Below are 21654 nucleotides of genomic sequence, written 5' to 3' on the forward strand. Positions count from 1 at the left end.
GCTCACAGGCCACTAAAAGAGGGAAAGCAGTGCTGGTCTTGGACACCGTGCATCCTCAGCACGTGGCCATGGGGCACGATTGCCCTTTTTTTCGGCAGCTGGCCGTGTTGAGCCACAACATGCAGAAGAGTTGATAGAGTGGATGACCAAGCCGTCCTCATCCTCCTCATCCTCTGTTACCCAGGCTCAGAGTACTTTGTCTGCAATGCAGCTGCCAAAGCGGCCTCTTCCATCGGCTCAATGTCATCAGTCACTCCTTCCCTAGCCCCACCATCATGCCCTGAGGCGTCCCCTGAACTGTTCGACCACAGTGTAGGGTACATGCTGCAGGAGGATGCCCAGCATTGTGAAGGCTCTGATGATGGTACCCAGGTTGAGGATGAAGGCAGTAACATGAGCCCAGAGAGAGGGGATGCCCAAGAAGGACAAGAAACTGGCAGTCATGTTCCCCCAGCTGCAGCATGCTGCCAGGTTTGTTCCAGTGGCGAGGAGGGAGGGGATGATGAGGTCACTGACTCTACGTGGGTGCCTGATAGAAGAGAGGAAGAGGAGTTCTTTGGTGTGGACCTTTTTTGAGATGTGTGCAGCAGATCGCCACGTTGCTGTTTGCAACATATGGCTGAAGCGTATCAAGCGTGGCCAGACATATGTCGACCTCCCATGCAGTCCGTTGGCAACAGTTCTTAAAAGGCGGACCTCTCTCTGCTCCTCATCAGCTGGGATCTCCAACCCCACTATACCTTTCTTTCACGGCGCACTGGGTAACCCTGCTGGCAGCTGGGAAGGATGCAGGACAGGGTGCAGTATTGTTGGAGCTTGTTCCGCCATCATGCCTCCAAAATGCTGGTAGTGGTGATTCTACCACACCTCTCTCCTCCAGCCCCTCCTCTTCTTCCTCTATGGCCTTTTCCTCCAGATTTGTCCTCGGAACCAATGGTGCTCCGTAGGCGCTCTAGGGGCAAAAATATGCCATGCAGTGCTTGAGTTAGTCTGCTTAGAGAACAGGAGCCACACTGGGGCAGAGATTCTGTCAGCTCTGCAAAGGCAGGCTCAGAGGTGGTTGACGCCACGCCAGCTTCAGCCAGGAATGGTGGTTTGTGACAATAGCACCAACCTCCTCTCCACCCTCCGACATGGACAGTTGACCCATGTTCCCTGTTTGGCTCACATCCTTAATTTTGTGGTGCAGCAGTTCTTGTGCAGGTACCCGGGTTTACAGGATCACCTGAGGCAGGCCAGGAAGGTCTGTGGGCATTTCCGTCGGTCATTTAATGCCAGTGCTCGGCTGGCTGACCTTCAAAAGGAATACAACCTGCCAAAGAACTGTCTCATCTGTGACATGCCCACCAGGTGGAACTCAACGTTGGCAATGCTGCAGTGGCTGTACATGCAGCAGAAGGCCATCCATGAGTACCTGTGTATGGCACCAAGACAGGGTCAGTGGAGTTTGGCTTTTTTTTGCCACGCCAGTGGCTACTGATCAAGGATGCATGCACTGTCCTGTCACTATTTGAGGAGGCCACGAGGATGGTGAGCAGTGACAGTTCATGCATCAGTGATACTGTCCCTCTTGTCTTCCTGTTGGAGCACACGCTGCATGGAATAATGGACAGGGCACTTGAGGCAGAACAGAGGGAGGAAGAGGAGCACTTCCTTACCTCTCAATGCCCCCTTTATCCAGACAGTATTCCTGCGGGCCCGCCGCTCACACAGGAGGAGGAGGATAGTGTCAGCATGGAGGTGGAACCTAGAACTCAGAGCTAAGAACTCAGAACTAAGAGCATCAGCAGCAGTCTTCAAGGGATCGTTTACAGTCCCCAGAAACTTGGACTTATACATGGCTGGGAGGAGGTGGCTGCGGATCATGTCACTCTTAGTGACCCAGAGGACTCCGGATCGAATGCCTCAGCAAACCTACGCTGCATGGCCTCCCTGATCCTGCAAAGCCTGCGAAAGGACTCTCGGATTCATGTGATCAAGGAGAGGGATCACTACTGGCTGGCAACCCTTCTTGATCCACGTTACAAGGGTAAGGTTGCGGAACTTATCCAGCCTTCGCAGAGGGAGCAGAGGATTAAACAACTTCAGGAGGCCTTGCAGAAAGGTTTGTGCAATGCGTTTCCAGCGCCTGGGAGGTTACAATTTCCTGGTCCTCCTGGACAACGTGTTGCTGAGGCTTCAGTCACAGAAGGAGCGGTGGAGAAGGTGGCCGTCTGACCGATGCGTTCGGACAATTTTTTAGTCCGCAGCAACCATCGCCAGCATCTGATTTACATGGTGCAGGAATACCTAGGAGCAAGATCAGACTTGGAGACCTTTCCAACTGAAAATCCACTGGTTTACTGGGTCTTGAGGTTGGATCACTGGCCAGAGCTTGCACAGTATGCAATTGAGCTACTGCCCTGTCCTGGATCCAGCGTTCTTTCGGAATGCACATTCAGTGCTGCTGGAGGCTTTGTAAACATTCACAGAGTGCGTCTGTCCACAGACTTGGTTGATCGGCTCACCTTCATAAAAATGAATCAGTCCTGGATCACCAGCTACCAAGCACCTGATGCTCATGTAACCGATTTTTTTTTTAATTTTTTTTTAGGATTGAGATCCCTCGAAGACTGCCTATGCTGATGCTGAGTGACTATCCTGTTATGCTGAGTGACTATCCTATTCCTCCTCAAGGTTCATGTTGATAGCTTCTAAGAACATTTTTGGTTCTGGGCATCAGCACCAGTGCCTAACGCCCAGTTTTTCTGCCCCTGTTCAACAGGGGCGTGTAATTACATTTTTTGCTGTAATATTTCGCAGCAGGGCACATTCCTGCGCTCAACAAGAGTATCTGTGAGGGGTTGCAATATTGTTGCACCAGCACCAGTGCCTAAAGCACAATTTGTCTGCCTCTGTTTAACAGGGGCGTGTAATTACAATTTTTGCTGTAATATTTTGCAGCAGGGCATGTTCCTGCGCTCAACAAGAGTATCTGTGAGGCTTTACAGTGTTGTGTCACTACCACCACCACCGCCACCCAAGACCAAATTTTTCTGCCCCTGTTTAACAGGGGCATGTAATTACAATTTTTGATCTAATATTTCACAGCAGGGCCCGTTCCTGCACCCACAAAGAGTAACTGTGAGGGCTTACAGTGTTGTGGCACCACCACCATCACCACCACCAAAGGCCCAATTGTTCTGCCCCTGGTCAACAGGGGCATGCAATTACAATTCTTGATATTCACAGCGGGGCCCGTTCCAGCGCCCACCAAGCGTAACTGTGAGGGCTTACAGTGTTCTGGTACCACCAACACCTAATTTTCTGCAGAGTATATAGGGCAGGTCATATAATATATACAGGCGGTCCCCTTTTTTCTCAATAATTTTCATCTATATTGCCGGGACCCAACATTACATTAAAGCCGCAAGCAGTTTTAAATGACTTTTATTCCTTTAGAAATGTCATTTTGTGCAGGCACTGCTCATTACCTGGCCAATACCATCCCCTTTTTCAGCAGCAGGAACTGGGAAACTAGTCAGGATCAAGGGAAAGATGAATGCAGCAATGTACAGAGACTTCCTTGTTGAAAACCAGCTCCATAGTGCTCTGGATCTCAGACTGGGGCGAAGTTTCATCTTTTAACAGGAAAATTACCCTAAGCACACAGCTAAGATAACAAAGGAGTGGCTAAGTGAAAACTCTGTGAATGTCCTTGAGTGGCCCAGCCAGAGCCCAGACTTGAACCCGATTGAACATCTCTGAAAAGATCTGAAAATGGCTGTGCACTGATGCTCCCCATACATCCTGATGGAGCTTGAGAGGTCCTGCAAAGAAGAATGGGAGAAACTGCCCAAAAATAGGTGTGCCAAGATTTTAGCATCATACTCAAAAAGACTTGAGGCTGTAATTGGTGCCAAGGGTGCTTCAAAGTATTGAGCAAAGGTTGTGAATACTTATGTATTGTACATGTAATTTTTTTATTTTTTCATTTTTTTTTTTTAAGAAATTTTCAAATATTTCAAACAAACTTCTTTCATGTTGTCATTATGGGGTATTGTTTGTAGAGTTTTGAGGAAAATAATGAATTGAATCCATTTTGGAATAAGGCTGTACCATAACAAAATGTGGAAAAAGTGCTGTGCTGTGAATTTCTTCCCGGATGCACTGTATGTTCATCCACAAATGTGGTTGGAGGTTTAGGTGTCGACAATTTGAATATATGTTATCAAGTTGCCCATGTAGCCCACATTTCAGCTGTGCACAAAACCCAAAACACCATCTGTTGTGGGTGCTATTAGAAGCCCCAAACTCTCTTCCAGTCATGTTCATTTCTCTCCTCTGGATTCCATCTGTTCACAAGCCACCATCAATTAGTCCGGTTCTGCAACACACTTTATGATTTTGGCATTCCCTCAAGTTTTCTGGCTCCCTACTTCTTCTCACCTTCCTGGTCTGACAGTGCTTTCACTGTTGTACGCCAGTTTTCTTTTTAGACTTTATAGCTTAGGAGTCTTTGAGAGACCACCACACAATCCCCTCTATGGAGATTTTTCTCTACATACAAATAAGTTACTGGGTCAGGTCTCTTATCTTCTGACCTCTTATTACATGTCTCCTCACTCAATTTGCATGCCTTTACTCTGATGATCCTTGTTCCCCCAAATAAATTACCTTGATATGCCAAGGTTAACTGCTCTCATTTACCTCAAAGCCCATTCTTATGTTGATAAAGAGCTCTTAGATTTCCCTGCCTCCAAAAATGATAAGGTCTAGTTATTGGATTGGATATCGCTGAACATCTCTAAAAGCTCTTCCAATATTACTTCTCAGTAATCAGCGTAAACGGTGTTAATATGTTGGTATCTGGTCCTGTTTAGGGTAATTCATTTTTATCTAACTGCCTTGACAGGTTCCTTGGGGGTTGTTATGACTTTGGTGATGTTAAGCATATTTAGTGGACATGCCTGTTCATCATCACATTCTGATCTGAAGTATTTGGACTCATACATACACTATTGCATGTAAGAATACAATGTAAGCCCTGAATGGCTCCCCTGCATTATAAGATAGACTGTCTATTGAAATACCAGTAAACATTGTCCATGTTTAACTTTTTTGCCACAAAACACACTAGCTTCACCATGGAAATCACAGTCCGTTCCTCCTACATGAGTTTAAAACCCATCTCCATCGTTTTATGAACAACAAAAAGTTGTCTAGGTGCTAGTATTAGACACCCATGACATATTTCTTAAGGTTTAGGTCCCTTGGGTAATTTACAAGTTCACCTCCATGAATCCAGTTGCACTCACTGCACTAAAAATTTCTTTAGTTCCACCCTGGAGCTTGGCTTGCAGCTTGGGCCAAGGCTCCTCTGTCCCTTCTTTCTCTTTGCGTTCCTTTCCTTCTCCTCACCTTTCTTATCCTCTTGCAATTTTATCTATGTTACTCTTCTATACATTTACCATATACTGTATTTTCTCCTTTCTATTTATTGAGTGAAATAAGGTAGGGTTGGTAGTGTAGGGACCAAAGACTCCCGGTCTTAGAAACGTAAACCCACTTTCCACGCACTTGTCCCTCATTTTTGAGCTAGGACCAGCTATAATGTTTCCACGCTCATCGTAAAATGTATTTTCTATGCTGTGATCCTTGCATATTTGTTTACAACCTGTGCCTTTCTGCCCTTTTTATGAATTACACCTGCAACAATGTTCTCCTTTTTACTGTTTACTTTGCTTCAAAACCAATAAAAATCAAAAGACCATTACACTCTACTGGCTATAACTTTCAGGAATATGGGCTTTTTGTATCACTGAATGTAAAAAAGGGATTTTTATTAACAGCTTACCTGTAAAATCCTTTTCTTGTAGTACATCACGGGACACAGAGCAGCATAGCCATTACATATGGGTTATATAGTGTACCTTCAGGTGATGGACACTGGCACTCTCCGACAGGAAGTTCCCTCCCTATATAACCCCCACCCATAGTGGGAGTACCTCAGTTTTGTAGCAAGCAATATGCATCCCAAAATTCCCCATAAGAGGGGTGGGAGCTCTGTGTCCCGTGATGTACTACAAGAAAAGGATTTTACAGGTAAGCTGTTAATAAAAATCCCTTTTTCTTTATCGTACATCACGGGACACAGAGCAGCATAGCCATTACATATGGGATGTCCCCAAGCAATGCTCCATGAGGGGAGGGAGACAACCAGAAAAAACCAAACAAGAGGTGCCACCGGACAAGAGGAGATTAAACTGCGGCCCGCAGTACCGCCTGCCCAAAGGCTGAATCAGCGTTCCTCCTAACGTCCATTTGATAAAATTTTGCAAATGTGTGGACAGATGACCAGGTTGCTGCCCTGCAGACCTGAGCCATAGGGACCTGGTGATACGCTGCCCAAGAGGCACTTATAGCTCTAGTGGAATGAGCCTTAACCGATAAGGGTGGACTCTTCCCCTTCAGGCCATAGGCCTGAATAATCGTCTGTCTAATCCACTTAGCAATAGTGGCCTTAGACGCTGCCTGGCCCTTCTTGGGCCCTTCCGGCAGAATGAATAAGACGTCCGTCTTACGAATCTGGGCTGTAGCTTCCAAGTAAATCTTTACAGCTCTAACTACATCCAAGGAATGTAGTAACCTCTCTTCCTTAGAAGAAGGCTTTGGAAAAAATGATGGAAGAATCACATCTTGATTAAGGTGAAAATTTGATACCACCTTAGGCAGGAAGGACGGAAGCGGCCGCAAAACGACCCTGTCCTTATGCAATAATAAATAAGGTGCCTTACATGACAAGGCTGCCAACTCCGACACCCTTCTGGCGGATGCCATGGCCACCAGAAACACTAGTTTCCTAGTCAAAAGGACCAAAGGAATCACGGACAAGGGCTCAAAGGGCTGCCTTTGCAAGGCCGATAGAACCAAATTTAGATCCCAAGGATACAGGGGAGCTTTAATCGGGGGATTCACCCGAATAACACCTTGTAAAAAGGATTTCATTAAGGAATGGGCAGCCAACGATCTCTGGAAGAAGACCGACAAGGCAGACACCTGCCCCTTGATTGTGCCGACCGCCAAACCTTTTTCCACTCCCAACTGTAAAAACTCCAGGATTCTCCCAATAGTATATTTGCGGGGATCCCATTTCCTGGTTTCACACCAGGTAATATAGGCCTTCCACACCCTATAGTATATTAACCTGGAAACTGGTTTTCTTGCGTTTATAAGGGTAGAAACGACCTGCCCTGAAAGGCCTCTGTTTCTGAGAATCAGGGACTCAGCCGCCAGGCCGTTAAATTTAGGGCCTGTAAGGCAGGGTGGTAGAATGGCCCTTGTGAGAGGAGGTCCGGACGTAGAGGGAGGACCCAAGGCTCCTCTACGGTCATCCTTTTTATCAAGGAGTACCAAGGTCTTCGGGGCCACGCTGGGGCCACTAGAATCGCTGGCTTGCGTTCCCTTTGAATTCTGTGAAGAAGACGGGGTAGCATCCGTATTGGAGGGAAGGCATAGATTAGCGCAAACTGATGCCAAGGACACACCAAGGCATCTGTCCCGCAGGCCAATGGATCCCTCGTTCGAGAGACAAAGTTTGCTACTTTGGCATTGAATCTGGACGCCATAATGTACCCCACTTCCGGCAAATGACCTGGAACACTTCGGGATGGAGGGACCACTCCCCTGGGGACATCTGTTGGCGGCTGAGGAAGTCCGCTTGCCAATTGTCCACCCCGGGGATAAAGATAGCTGAGATGCAGGGGACATGGGCTTCTGCCCATGAAAAGATCCGATCTACCTCCCTTTGGGCTGCCTGACTCCTGGTGCCACCCTGGTGGTTTATATATGCTACGGCAGTGGCATTGTCGGATTGTACCCTTACTGGGGAGCCCTGCAGAACCTCCGTCCAGCCCAAAAGAGCCAACCGAGCTGCTCGGATCTCTAAGACATTTATGGGTAGGGCTGATTCTGCCCTTGACCATTTCCCCTGTAGGGTTAAATCGTCTAGGACTGCACCCCAACCTGATAGGCTGGCGTCCGTGGTTACTATCCTCCATGAGGGGGGATTGAACGATCTTCCTTTCAGAAGATTTTTTGTAACTAGCCACCAACACAGGCTCTGCCTTACCGCATAGGGAAGGGAAATGGGAAGATCCAAGGCCTGGAGTCTTTTGTCCCAGGCCGCGAGAATTGCTCTCTGTAGTCTCCGAGAATGGATCTGGGCATAGGGCACTGCCTCGAAGGTGGCCACTAGCTTTCCCAACAGGCGCATGCAGAGGCGTATAGATGGCCTTGTGCTGCTTAGGACTATGTGGATTAACTCCCTTATCGAGTCCACTCTGGACTGGGGCAGGAAGATCCGTTGTTGTCTTGTATCTAAAATCAGACCTAGATACTCCAACCTTCTTGTGGGCTGTAAAGCCGATTTGTCCCGGTTTAGAACCCAACCCAGGGACTCTAGGCAGTTTACTGCTAGCAACACTGCCCGATTTAGACCGGCCGCTGAGTGGTCGACTACCAGAAGATCGTCTAGGTAGGCCATGATCAGAATGCCCTGTTCCCTTAGGATGGCTAATACGGGGGCCAGGATCTTCGTAAAAACCCGAGGGGCCGTGGCTAGTCCGAACGGAAGAGCCACGAACTGAAAATGCCGATAGTTTAGGGCAAAACGCAGATACCTGTAATGGCCTGGGAAAATCGGAACGTGCAGGTATGCGTCCTTTATATCGATGGAGGCCAAGAACTCCTTTCCTTGGAGGGCGGCCACCACCGAACGAATGGACTCCATTCGAAAAGACCGGACTCTTAAAAAGCGGTTTAATAACTTTAGGTCCAGAATAGGCCTGACGTCGCCGTTTGGCTTCGGGACAACGAAGAGGTTTGAGTAAAACCCTTGTCCTTGCTCCCCTGCTGGTACTTCCATAATCACTCCTTGAGATAGGAGTCGCTCTAGGGCGGACAGAAGCGATGCCTGTCTCTGAGGGTCGCCTGGAAGTCTTGACATTTGAAAGTGAGGAGGGGGGAACTCCCGAAACTCCAGCTTGTACCCCTGAGTTACTGAGGACAGAACCCATTGGTCGGTAACTTGGGCCCCCCACAACTCCGAGAACAACCGGAGTCTTCCCCCCACTCGAGAGAGTGGGGGCGCCCCTTCACAAGGCTGCCTTAGGGGCAGCCTTAACCGGCTTACGGTTCCACGGTCTCTTGTTCCCTGCAGCTTGCCCCTGGGGCCTGTTTGCAGCTGCGCGTCCAGGAGGCCGTCGATACTGCCTAGAGAATGAGGGCCCTGGAACTGGAGAGGTTGGGCGCTTAAAAGAGGGACCTCGGAACCTTTTCTTAACCGGTAAAAGGGTGCTCTTACCACTAGAGATCTTTTGAATATATTTGTCAAGATCTTCTCCAAACAATCTCTCTCCTTGAAAGGAGAATCCTGTAAGGAGTTTTTTGCAGGGGGTTTCTGCAGACCAGTTCTTTAACCAAAGTAATCTTCTCATGTGGACCAAATACAGGGATAGGCGGGACGCCTGTTGGATTGAATCCTTGATAGCGTCTACCGCGAAACATAAGGCTCTAGGTAGATCGGCTAAGTCCTGAGCCTGTTGAGCCGGGAGGTCCTTTAGGGCCTGCTTGGCCTGGTCTTTTAAAGCCTGGCAGACGCCAATGGCAGCTACAGCTGGCTGGACCACTGCCCCCGCTGTGGAAAAGGATGCCTTTAGTAAGGTCTCAAGCCTTTTATCCACAGGATCTTTGAACATGTGAATATTGTCCACTGGACATGTTAAAGCTTTATTGACACATGATATGGCTGCGTCAACAGTGGGGACAGCCCATTTTTTTTGAAAACTCCTCCTCTAAAGGGTACATAACTGCGAACCTTTTAGGAGGCAGAAAAATCCTGTCTGGCTTAACCCAGTCCTGAAATATCAGGTCCTTTAACAAAGGATGGACCGGGAACACCAGGTTGGCTTGGGGCGCTTTTAGGGAGCCCAATGAGGACACAGCGGAGGCCAGAGGCTGAGGCAAAGGCATTTTAAAAGCTGACCGTACCATATCCGTTAAGGACTGAACCCACAATTTTTCTGCGTGAGAAGCTGAAAAAGGTTCTTCTATAGTAGAATCTTCAGAACCCAAATGGTCCAGATGATCCTCAGCCTGGTCTCCTGTATCTTCCAATTCCTCAGTGGAAAGGACATCTTCCTCAGGAGATTCAAACCTGGGAGACGGGGACCTAGCCCGCTTCTTCCCGGATAAAGAGGCCGTAATAAGAGCGGCCATCCTCTTTTCAAATCCACCCAAGGTGGAGGCTAACATCTCTTCCGTGACATAGGAAGGAGTTGGTTGAATAGGGCCCGCCATAGCACCTAGCAACCCCGATGGCTCACCCAGGGCAGCAACCTCCGGATCCTCCGGGGAGGTAGGGGCAGGTGGATTCTGGGAAATATCCTCCGAGCCCGATGGGGAACCCTTCGGCTTTTTAACACCTTTAGCATTTCTAGCGTTCCCTGCACCCTTAGGAGCCATAATAACAAATCTGAGATACTCCGCTAATATACAACTAACTGTAATAGCTGGAGAAAAACACACATTTAAATAAATGAGGAAAAAAATTTAGGCTAGGGTAATGTTAGACAGAAACTAAACTTCCCAAAACCTAACAAGAGATAGCAATATTGAGCCCCAAGGGCTTAATCATATCCTAATATTGCTTCCCTTAATGCTGGGCTAAGAGAGTACCAAATACTAAGTACTCTGACTGCTACTTAGTACACCGGCTTTTTAGAGAAAATATGAGCTTTAAACAGCTCTTTAGCAAGGTGTGTACAAAAAAACGGCCACTAGGTGTCACTGTGTCAGCATAACATAGGCAAACCTATCCTGCTCAGCTCAGCATCGCTGCTCCGTGTCCCTTCACAGCCTTCAGCAAACTGACAGGCTAAATAGAGTTTTTCCCTCTGATGTACAGAGGGGAGGGAACTCCCTGGGCGTCCCCCGCCCCTCCACGCAGCGTCGGCGCCTATAACAGTGCGCGCGCACGCGCGCGCGCGCGCGCGCTCCCGACGCCGCTTTCAGGAAGCAGGAAGCAGAATCCATGTGGGGAGAGGAGCCCGGGAGCTGCTGGAGATACACAGACATCAGGAAGTAAGTAATTTAAACCTGACATGCTCCCTTTTACATTTCATGGAGCAAAACACCTTGTAGCAGCAGCAGCAGTCTATTAGCCCAGCCAGAGGAACAGTATACCTGGGTGTTTGAGCCATCCAGTCATGCAGACTTTGTGGTTTCTCTTTTAGCCCATGCACAGAGGCATAAAAAAGGCTTTTCCCCAGAGTCCCCTGTGGGGAGCCCACTGACAAACCAAGTTCCGTAGGCCCCCTGCTTACCTTTCCACGCCGCAGGGTATTGCTCATGCAAGAGGCCCAATCTTCCCCCTTCACCGTGGGTATGGTCATAGACCTTCAGGGACCGGGGTCCAAGTCAGGAACACCACACACCTGGACCTATACAGCACTACTGGCAGCAGGTATTCATAGGTTAAAAAACCCAGTCCTGGAACCCAGAGTCCAGCCCTCCAAGGAGAGGCATTATAGGCAAAACCCCATCCACGAATTGGGGCCCGGGTACCGTCCACTTTGGCTATGAAGCACCTTGGACGGATCCGGTCGGCTGGCCCTGGTCCCAAGGACAAACTGCAGGCACAACCTTCAACGTGCACCAACACCTAAGACACTGGCGAAAAAACTGAGGTACTCCCACTATGGGTGGGGGTTATATAGGGAGGGAACTTCCTGTCGGAGAGTGCCAGTGTCCATCACCTGAAGGTACACTATATAACCCATATGTAATGGCTATGCTGCTCTGTGTCCCGTGATATACGATAAAGAAAATGGTAATATTTTACTTATTTTATGTGGTGATTGAGATTAAGAATTGGATTGGCAGAGTGTGTTATTTTGGATTGGCAGTAATGTGTTTTGATGGTTATTTGCATAAAATGTGTGTAAAAAGTACAACTTTAAAAATGCACAATATTGATGGATTAGCAGATTACCTTCCAATCCCGTCTGTGAGTTGGAAACAAATTTTACACTTGTTCCTGTGTATTCTCCATAGGTAGTGACCCCTCTAATCTCAAAGGTGCAGTGAAATCCCAAAGACAGGTTCTCTACAAGGTGTTGAGTCACAGAGGAATTTTCTCCTTAAAATAATTGCACAGAACGTTTTAGAACCATAAAAAATAACATGTTTCATTCATGATGTTTTGATTTCAAACACAGTACAGTAATGTATTGCATTTTTGTCTGACAACAGGAAAGATTCTTTGAATGTTTCTTGCGTACATGCTGATGCATAAATGGTTCATTAGAGTTCATGTAAAGGCAGGTGTCCCAATACTTTTGACAATATAGTGTATTTCCAGTTACTATAGAAAAAAGTTGGTGGAGTCTACATCTAAGCAGAACTAGTAAAAGTGCCCATCACTAAATGTTCAAAACAAAAGTTGATTAGCAAATATAGCGCAATATACCAATTCAGTCCACATTCTTATTTAGAAAACCAGCAAAGCTACTCTAACAGAAAAGCCTAGGTAAGACTATGCAAACTGTCTAAATGTGTATTTCTGTGGATTCCATTTGGCTTTAAACAACACAGTCAATTACATTATTAAGCCCCGTACACACAATCGGAATTTCCGATGGAAAAAGTCAGATGGACTTTTTCCATTTGAAATTCCGACCGTGTGTATGCCCCATCGAAGTAATTCCATCGGATATTCCGAAGAATTCCATCAGAGTTTAGTTAGAGAACATGTTCTCTTTTACTCCAATGGAATTCTGTCGGAATAATGATGTGAGTTTGGCCGGGCAAAAGCCCGATCGTGTGTATGGGGCTTTAGACTTACCAGGAATATATCAACTTACTCCTTGAGATGCTCGTGTTATGTTCTATAATGGTAATTTCCCAGTTTTTCAGAAGACCATGGCACTTTTGAAGATCGAAACTATTCCACTGCAAGAGGACAGACTTGGAAGTGATGTTTACAACTGTGAGATTTCCTGGTCCTATGGACATTGAAGCTGAAAAACAACAATCAAGACATCAGCGGACAGAATAAGTGCAGAGCAATGAGGAAAATTAATCTACAGTGATGGATTTTGATTAAAGAGTATGAAAACTCAGGTATATGGAAATCAGGCAAAAATAAAAAGAAGGAATTCTGTTTAAATGCCTTAGTAGAAAATACATTTAGTAATGCATTGCAAGGTCTGTACACATAAAAGCAGTTGCACACATCTATTTAATTTTTTAGTTCACTCATCGTACAATCCTTCGGCTCTGTTTTCTTCGGTAGTCAGTTGGAGGACACGGGACTCCATCTTTCCACATGTAAGCAAAGGTCCCGTCCCTATTCTTAGAGCAATAATTGGAAGACATGGGACTCTACTCTATAATGTGTGGTACACCCAAAAGCAGTCCCTACAATTAAGGGCATTGCAAGGGCACCCATGGTGTCATAACTGCTAAGAGCTGTGCATGGCACATTGCAAGTGTGCCCATTGCTTAGGCTTCTATGTTGCTGTTAAGCTCATGGAACCAATTTTTTTTTACAATGCAGATGCCACCTCCCACCTAACTATTACTTGAATTTAGTAAGAGCAGCAGTGGCAGCAGCTCACACTAGCCTTACCCCCTTCCTGCACACACTTCCAACACCCAACATGCAATGACATAATCCATTGCACATTCTGCTGGTGGGACAGGGCATGTATGTGTGCAGGAAGAGACTGTGGCTGCTTGGAGACTCAGTCAGATCTATCTAGGCTGTTGTTTGCTGTCTGTGTACTACCTAACATGAATTGAATAAACTGAGTAAGTTCCTGTGAGTTTGCATATTCTCCACTGACCACCATTGTAAGGGGGCATTTCACTAAATGTACCCTCATACTGTATATTGGTAGTCAGAAAATTACCCTCCTCCATTGGTGATTAATGGTCATGTGTCTCTTTACATAGGGTCCAACAATATAAGGGGACACTTTACCACTGTCCACCAATGTGAGGGAGCTTTTCTTAGCAAGACTGCACCGATCTATAGTTACATAGTTAGTCAGGTTGAAAAAAGACACAAGTCCATCCAGTTCAACCACAAAAAAAAAAAAAAAAACACAGTACAATCCTATACACCCAACTCCATACCCACAGTTGATCCAGAGGAAGGCAAAAAACCCCAGCAGAGCATGATCCAATTTGCTACAGCAGGTGAAAAAATTTCTTCCTGATCCCCCGAGAGGCAATCGGATTTACCCTGGATCAACTTTACCTACAAAATCTTAGTACTCAGTTATATTCTGTACATTTAGGAAAGAATCCAGGCCTTTCTATGCTGTATGTTACATTCTCTAAATCCCTCTGCTATGTTTACTGTGCTATACCTTGCATACGCTAAGCCCCTGAACCCTGTTATACATTAAATATTATAGGCCGATGCACTACATGCTGTGCCATACATTACATACTTCTTACCACTGCACTCCACTATGTTACATATTACATTTTCCAGATCACCTCGTTCGGTATACCATGATGCATGTTACATAATAAAAACCACTACACATCGGGGGTTATTTACGAAAGGCAAATCCACTTTGCACTACAAGTGCACTTGAAATTGCACTAAAAGTGCACTTGGAAGTGCAGTCATTGTAGATCCGAGAGGAACATGCAAGGAAAATAAAAAACAGCATTTTAGCTTGCACATAATTGGATAATAAAATCAGCAGAGCTTCCCCTCATTTCAGATCCACCCCTCAGATTTAAAGCGACTGCACTTGTAGTGCAAAGTAGATTTGCCTTTCTTAAATAACCCCCATTGTGTTGCGCATCAGATATTGAAAATCCCTGCGCACTGTATGCTGTTTTGTATTTTCCACACATCAGGCTAATGCCCTCTGTATTTTTGCACCAGCACATTATTATACGCCCAGTTATGTGTTGCTTTGGACTTTAAAGGTTGTTTGTATGTAAGCTTCAGAGATGGAATTCCAGCTCTGATTGGTGGTCATGATAGGTAAAGTAAAGTGCTCATTGGTTTGAGAATGAAACGAGAAACAATACCACCAAAAAATGTATTAGGCCTCGTACACACAACCGTTTTCCTCAACAGAATCCATCAAGAAACTTGGTGGCAGAGCTTTTTTGCAGAGGAAAACGGTCGTGTGTATGCTTTTCGTACAGAAAACTGTCGAGGAACTCAACGAGGAAAAAAGAGAACAAGTTCTCTTTTTCTTCGACGGGAGTCTCAATTTCCTCGTCGGGCTGGTTTTCGACGAGAAACACGTTCGTGTGTATGCTTAAAAACCTGCGCATGCTCAGAATAAAGTATGAGACGGGAGCGCACCTTTGGTAAAAGTAGCGTTTGTAATGGAGAAAGCACATTCGTCACGCTGTATCAGACTGAAAAGTGCAAACCGTCTCCTATCAAACTTTTAACATGAGAGGAAAAGCAGCCCCAAGGGTTGTGCCAGTGGAATCGAACTTCCCCTGCCGTCGTATGTGTTGTACGTCACCGCGTTTGAGAACGAGGAGATTTGGTCTTGACAGTGTGTACGCAAAGAAAGCTTGTCAAGTTTCTCGACAAGCCTAACAAGGAACTCGTCGAGGAGAACGATGTGTCTTTTCCGACGAGTTCCTCGGTCGTGTGTACGAGGCCTCAGAATACCTTTTTGTAAGGAAGTTAATAGTGCTAAAATGGATATGCACTGGACATACACTTGGTATTGGGGCCTGGAATTTTTTTTTATTAATGCTGATATTCCATTATATAAAATGACCTAAGAGACTAGAAAATGCCTAAAAAAAAGTATGAATATTTGGTTCAGATGGGTGGACTCCTTAGATATATCAGGAGGGGATTGTAGAAGTATTTAATACAAAAGATTCAGCAATTCTTTTTCTTTTTTTTTTTTCAGAGATAGTAACTAAAGTCTAGGCAATATAGACAGGGTGCATTGTGGGTATATACACAGGAAATAGAAGACATATGACATTGCTATCAATTATGAAGGGACACAAGCCACTCCAAGATGTTGCTTGCTTTTCTAGCTTTATTGGTTTGATTCAAATTGGTAAGTTACATAGAATCCCCTTGTACTGTATATTGACATTATGTAAATGATATCTATATGGCAATAAAAAATGTTTAAAAATAAAAGTGTCCATTGGTGTTAGTAGTTACCTCAATGACTATTTGTATCTTGCCTCTGGTTCTGCTTAGTAAACATGTACTTTATATTGTGTACCTGGAAACATGGCAGAAAACAGATTTTTTTTTTTTAAGGAAAACTGTGCATTGGGTATGTCCAAATCACTTAAGCCTCGTACACACGACCGAGGAACTCGACGGGCGAAACACATCGTTTTCCTCGTCGAGTTCCTTGTTGGGCTGTCGAGGAACTCAACAAGCCAATGTTCTCCATTCCCGTCAAGGAAATAGAGAACATGCTCTCTTTTTGGCTCATCGAGTTTCTCGACAGTTTCCTCAACGAAAATGTACACACGGCCGGTTTCCTCGGCAAAAAAATATCTCCCAGCAAGTTTCTTGCTTGTCGTGTGTACGAGGCCTGAGACGTGTGGCTAGAAAGTGAAGAGTGAGAACTAAGCAAACATTAGCTCTCGTTGGGTTTTTGTTTTAATATTGATATCAGATATTCAGGTTGAGGTTAATTTCCCCCAAAAAATTGAGGCAAAAAGTTACAACTTCAAAAAATTATCCATGCTTCCTGAACTGAATATATGAAAGAAAATGCTACCGACGTAAAGAAAACAAAAAGATCTCTATTGATTCAGTCTGCTGCAATCAGATGTATGCCACCTAGAGTGGAATAAATGTAATATAACCAATTGTGGATTGCGCTGACTACTATTCCCAATCTTTTATCGTGCAAAATACGTATATAAATACGAGGGTAAACATACCCTGCTACTTACAAAATCCTTACAACTAGTGCTTAATTAATATAGTGTGCCAAACAAATCAAGTACAAATATATCATCAAATATTTTAAATCACAATGTGCAATGTTCCCGAAAAAAAATTAATTCATAAATTAACTCAGTGTGGGTGCCAAGACACCTGTGCAATGTTCTCAATTTTTCCAAACTTGAACAACAAACCAACAACAATAAGTGCTCTCCTCCAACTTATTCCAGTGTATCCATAAAGTGTAATGTGCAAAAAAGTATATGCAAATAATGACAAATAATAAATATAAAGTAGCAAGTATAAATGGATGTCATTAGTGAGTGATCACTCCTTTCACTGCTGTTCCTATTTCGTGTTTCTACTTCCACCCTTAAAGTGTTCGCCACCACCATCTAGTAAAAACATTTTACAGTGCCATTGCGCTGGCACTAGGGGTGCAACGGATCAAAAAACTCACGGATCGGATCGATCCTCGGATCAGGAGTCACGGATCGGATCATTTTCGGATCAGCAAAAAAAAAAAAAGACAAATCTTGTTACACCCACCAGAGTTTTAGATTTCACAGTTCTCAACACAAAACTGAGCTTATGTGCTTAAATACAGTGTTTGGAAATCCGACGGACTGTTTATTGCTAATATGACAGAACACCTCTGATTTTCACATTTAAACAGTCCGTCAGATTTACAAATACTGTATTTAAGCGTATAAGCTCTGTTTTGTGTTGAAATAACTGCATCTCGCAATACTTATATGTGCAGCCAAGTGGAAGTCGCAGCCCCATGTACGAAAGTGGTGTCACCAGTTCCCTACTGTGACCTGAACTATCCCAATCATCAGATCCCTTTAGTGTCATTGATCGGCGGGCTGAGTGTCTAGTGAAAATCCCCCCTACGTGCTCAGTCCATACAGATCCCCCCGATCGCCTCCTCTCTCTTCTCTGGCAAGCAGCAGGACGCCCGGTACGGCGGCGGCAGCGGCTCCCCGTGTGGATTCCTCAAGGTGCAGCATGGAGCTCATCGCTGGGCTGTTAGGAGTCAATGACATATTGAGCTCAAGTGCCCACAAACTTCCGAGGAGCAGCCTGCATCCACCGCGCCGGTGGACCTCGATGGCCGCCGCTTCGATAGCTAGGCCGAAGCCGCGGCCTTTCCTATGGACCGGGAGGCCCGTGGATCGCCGTGTGTCCCGACCCGAAGGTGCTGATCCGTACGGATCAGTTGCACCCCTAGTGACAATACTTGATGTTTTCCCACTGTCATATGGCATTCTTGTGCCACAGTGCCTACACACCGTCACGGTTTTATCCACTAACCTCTTTCCTTCATCATTATATTTGACATGGAAGACAAAATGCTCCCATACAGGGGATTTAAATGACGCGGGGCATTCAAGCTCCTCCGTTCACCATGACCACGCTGTGTGTGGACTGAACATGCGCAAATTATTATTATTATTTTTTTTTTTAGAAAACAATCCTCGGATCACGTGTGTGCGGTTCGGATCAATCTTTTTCGGTTCGGATCACGGATCAATGACGATCCGTTGCACCCCTAGCTGGCACTAAGCTGATCCAGCCGTGAATGCAGGGATGGTGGTATTGGCTATTCCGCCACTGTGTGTTCTCTGTTGGCATGCGCCTCACCCCTCGTTCTCATATGGCAGAAGAATATAGCAGAGGCTGCGGGGGGATCTTATCTGCTATATTCTTCTACCATATGAAAACGAGGGGTGAGGCGCACGCCGACAGAGAACACACAGTGGTGGAATAGCCAATATAGAAGAATACATTTTGGCCTATTTTTGAAGCAATATTATGTTTTTGTAAAAAAAAATAGCAGGAACCAAGAGAAAACATTATTTTAAAATATATATATTTTTCCCTTTATATAGTAACAAATACAAAAAAAACTGTGGTGATTAAATACACCCCCCCCCCCCCAAAAAATGCATGACCGAGTAATAGTCAAAGTGTGACAGTGCTGAAAACTGAAAAATGGCCTGGACAGAAAGTGGGTTTAACATACCAGTCTAAAAGTAGTTAAAATAAACATTTATACTCACCTACGTGGATGCAGCATCGGTCCGGCTCTGCAGTGAGAACTGAGTTAAACACCACTGATCGCTCAGTTCTCCCCTCTGCTCTGAGCAGAGAGCCGTGACTGTCGGTCAGCGGCTCTCTGCTCTCCCCTTCAGTGCTTACTGGAGCGCTGGGCTGTAGAGGGGGTGGATTTCTGAGAGGCAGAGCCAGGTGCCGTCCCAGGCTTCTGGGCACATACCGACCATAATATTGGGATCTTTCCTGAGCCTGGACTGGACTGAGTGATGTCAAAACGGGTCACAGGACTGCAGAACAAACTGCACTCCTGTGATCCATAGGAGAAGTATGGTCAAAAAAGCTTTGGCCATACTTTGCCCTTAAATACCCAAAAACCCATTAGAACAAATTATTCAGCTTTTTTTTAAGAGAATTCCTTTTTATATGGTACATTTAGGGCCCATTCACATTTACGTGTTCCATTGTGGTGCATTAACACCCATCTGTTATAATATTAATATATATGTGTAGGTATTTAAAATATTGTGTTTAAGTATGGCATGGTATATCTGTGTTACATACAGGCATTCAAGATTACACATCAAAAGGGTGTTTGCTGACCAAAAGGGTTAGTGGCCAAACACAGATCAAAGGAACAGCTGAAGACCCTTGGATGTGTTAATCTTGTCCAAGACTACCTGAGTGTGTGAGGTATGGCCTGTTAACCTCAAAGTGTAAATTGCTTACATACATAAGGAAGTATTTATTGATAGTAATTAGACTTGAGGAATTTTTCATTCAGGGAAACAGTTGGTTGACCTGGAAGAACCACTCCCTCCAGTGTGAGACCAGCTTTTGTGGCAGTCAAGCTGGCATTCAGTCTGGTCTTCACTGAGAAATATGGCACATGTCTAGGAATTATATACTCTTGGATTTTTGTATCGTCTGTGGAATTTGGACTTTATGCTGTATTGGAAGTCAGTTAATTTAAATTGCGTTCTCTGGAGAGCCTGGTGTGTTTCTGCGAAACAACATAATTTATAGTCATCATACTAACATCTAAACATCAATTATCTAACCAGAGGACTATACAATATACTTCTTCATATGAGATCACTACTGTTAAGGTAGACCATTCTTCTTGAATGTGCTAGCAACACAATTCAACAGATGGAAAAACATACAAGAGCCATTTGTGGCAATTCAGAGCCCCACAACAGCATTATGGGTGTTGTGGTGCACTGCAGGGCATTATGCTCTAATGTGCAATGTTTTGTGGTGCCATTTACAAAGAATGGTACCACAACGCATCCAACATTGAGAAGTTGTGTTACCATGCATTGCTGAAATTCCATTCACACTTACGTGTTGTAGCAACACATGTTACTGTGCATTTCTGCAGCACACAGCAATGCAGCTGCTCTATGTGCAGTGTGTTCGGGAGATATTCTTGGTGCATTCTGGCTAAAAATATCTGAGTACCTAACATTGTCATTTACTACTACTAAACTCTTTTTTTTTTCATTTGTCTTGTTAGAATTATTAGGAATGTGCACAAAATGAAATAGAAATATAGAAAATCAAACTTACGTCGATAGTAGTATGCGGTTTTCACAGTTCTGTGTTGGCTGTTGTTAAATGTATGTATGCGAATTCTGTAACACTGCATAATCTCAAAATTATCTAAAAAATAAATAAAAAAATAGAGAGAGAAGAGAATACATTTTAAGCATTTTATTTTATTTTAAACCAACAAAAGTACTATTTATTGTTATTTTTTTTACATATTTAATTACAGCTAAGTTTTTATTTTCCAGGTGAGTAAAGTGTTATATTTGTTATAATGCAAAGTATTAGGTCCCCTTTACAGTACAGTATTCCATTGTGGTGTTTTAATGCAGCTCAATTCACTGCATGGTACAATGCCTTTCAGAAACTCACAGTATAAAAAAAAAAAACGCCTTTCCGTATGTTACTGCAATGTATGGGCCTAAATGGAATTTGCACCAATATGTGGGCTGCAATTTCTAACCTCTCTCCAAAAATACTGTTCCACTATCATGGATCTGTGTCACATGGCTATTGTAACACAGTATATGCCTGTGTGATTATCATAATGCTGATGATAACCTACTGTGCTTTGAGTTATATAATAGAAAACAGTGAGAATTCTATGCTCTGTTCTCCACTAGGGATGAGCCCTATGTTCGAGTCAAACGTAAGTTCGATTCGAACATCGGGTGCTCCCCTGTTCGCCGAATAGCGAACAATTTGGGGTGTTCGTGGCAAATTCGAAAGCCGCGGAACACCCTTTAAAAGTCTATGGGAGAAATCAAAAGTGCTAATATGCAAGTTATTGTTATAGGTTTGGGGACCTGGGTCCTGCCCCAGGGGACATATATCAATGCAAAAAAAGTTGTGCGCAGTGATTTTAATAATGCTTAAAGTGAAACAATAAAAGTTAAATATTCCCGTAAATTCTCGTGGCTATAATGAATTGTCAGGTCCTGGCAATACAGATAAAAGTCATTAAAAAAACAGCATGCCCCACCCCCAGTCCATTACCAGGCCCTTTGGGCCTGATATGAATATTAAGGGGAACCCCGAACCATTTTTTTTTAAATTGCGTGGGGGGGGAGTCCCCCAAAATTCCA

General features: G+C 44.8%; 1 protein-coding gene across 1 annotated transcript in view; it reads right to left on the bottom strand.

Annotated features, from left to right (window-relative positions):
* The window catches only part of IL12RB1 (interleukin 12 receptor subunit beta 1), a 118511-nt gene that overhangs the window by 30480 nt on the left and 66377 nt on the right, over positions 1-21654 (bottom strand). Inside the window, exons 10-12 of the mRNA XM_040326876.1 lie at positions 20591-20683; positions 12903-13058; positions 12032-12178 (exon numbers count right to left, since the gene is read on the bottom strand). Of these exons, the coding sequence (XP_040182810.1) occupies positions 12032-12178; positions 12903-13058; positions 20591-20683 (396 nt within the window). The remainder of the gene's footprint in view (positions 1-12031; positions 12179-12902; positions 13059-20590; positions 20684-21654) is intronic.

The sequence above is a fragment of the Rana temporaria genome, chromosome 1 (genome assembly GCF_905171775.1).
Source record: "Rana temporaria chromosome 1, aRanTem1.1, whole genome shotgun sequence".
In the NCBI taxonomy this organism is placed as follows: Eukaryota; Metazoa; Chordata; class Amphibia; order Anura; family Ranidae; genus Rana; species Rana temporaria.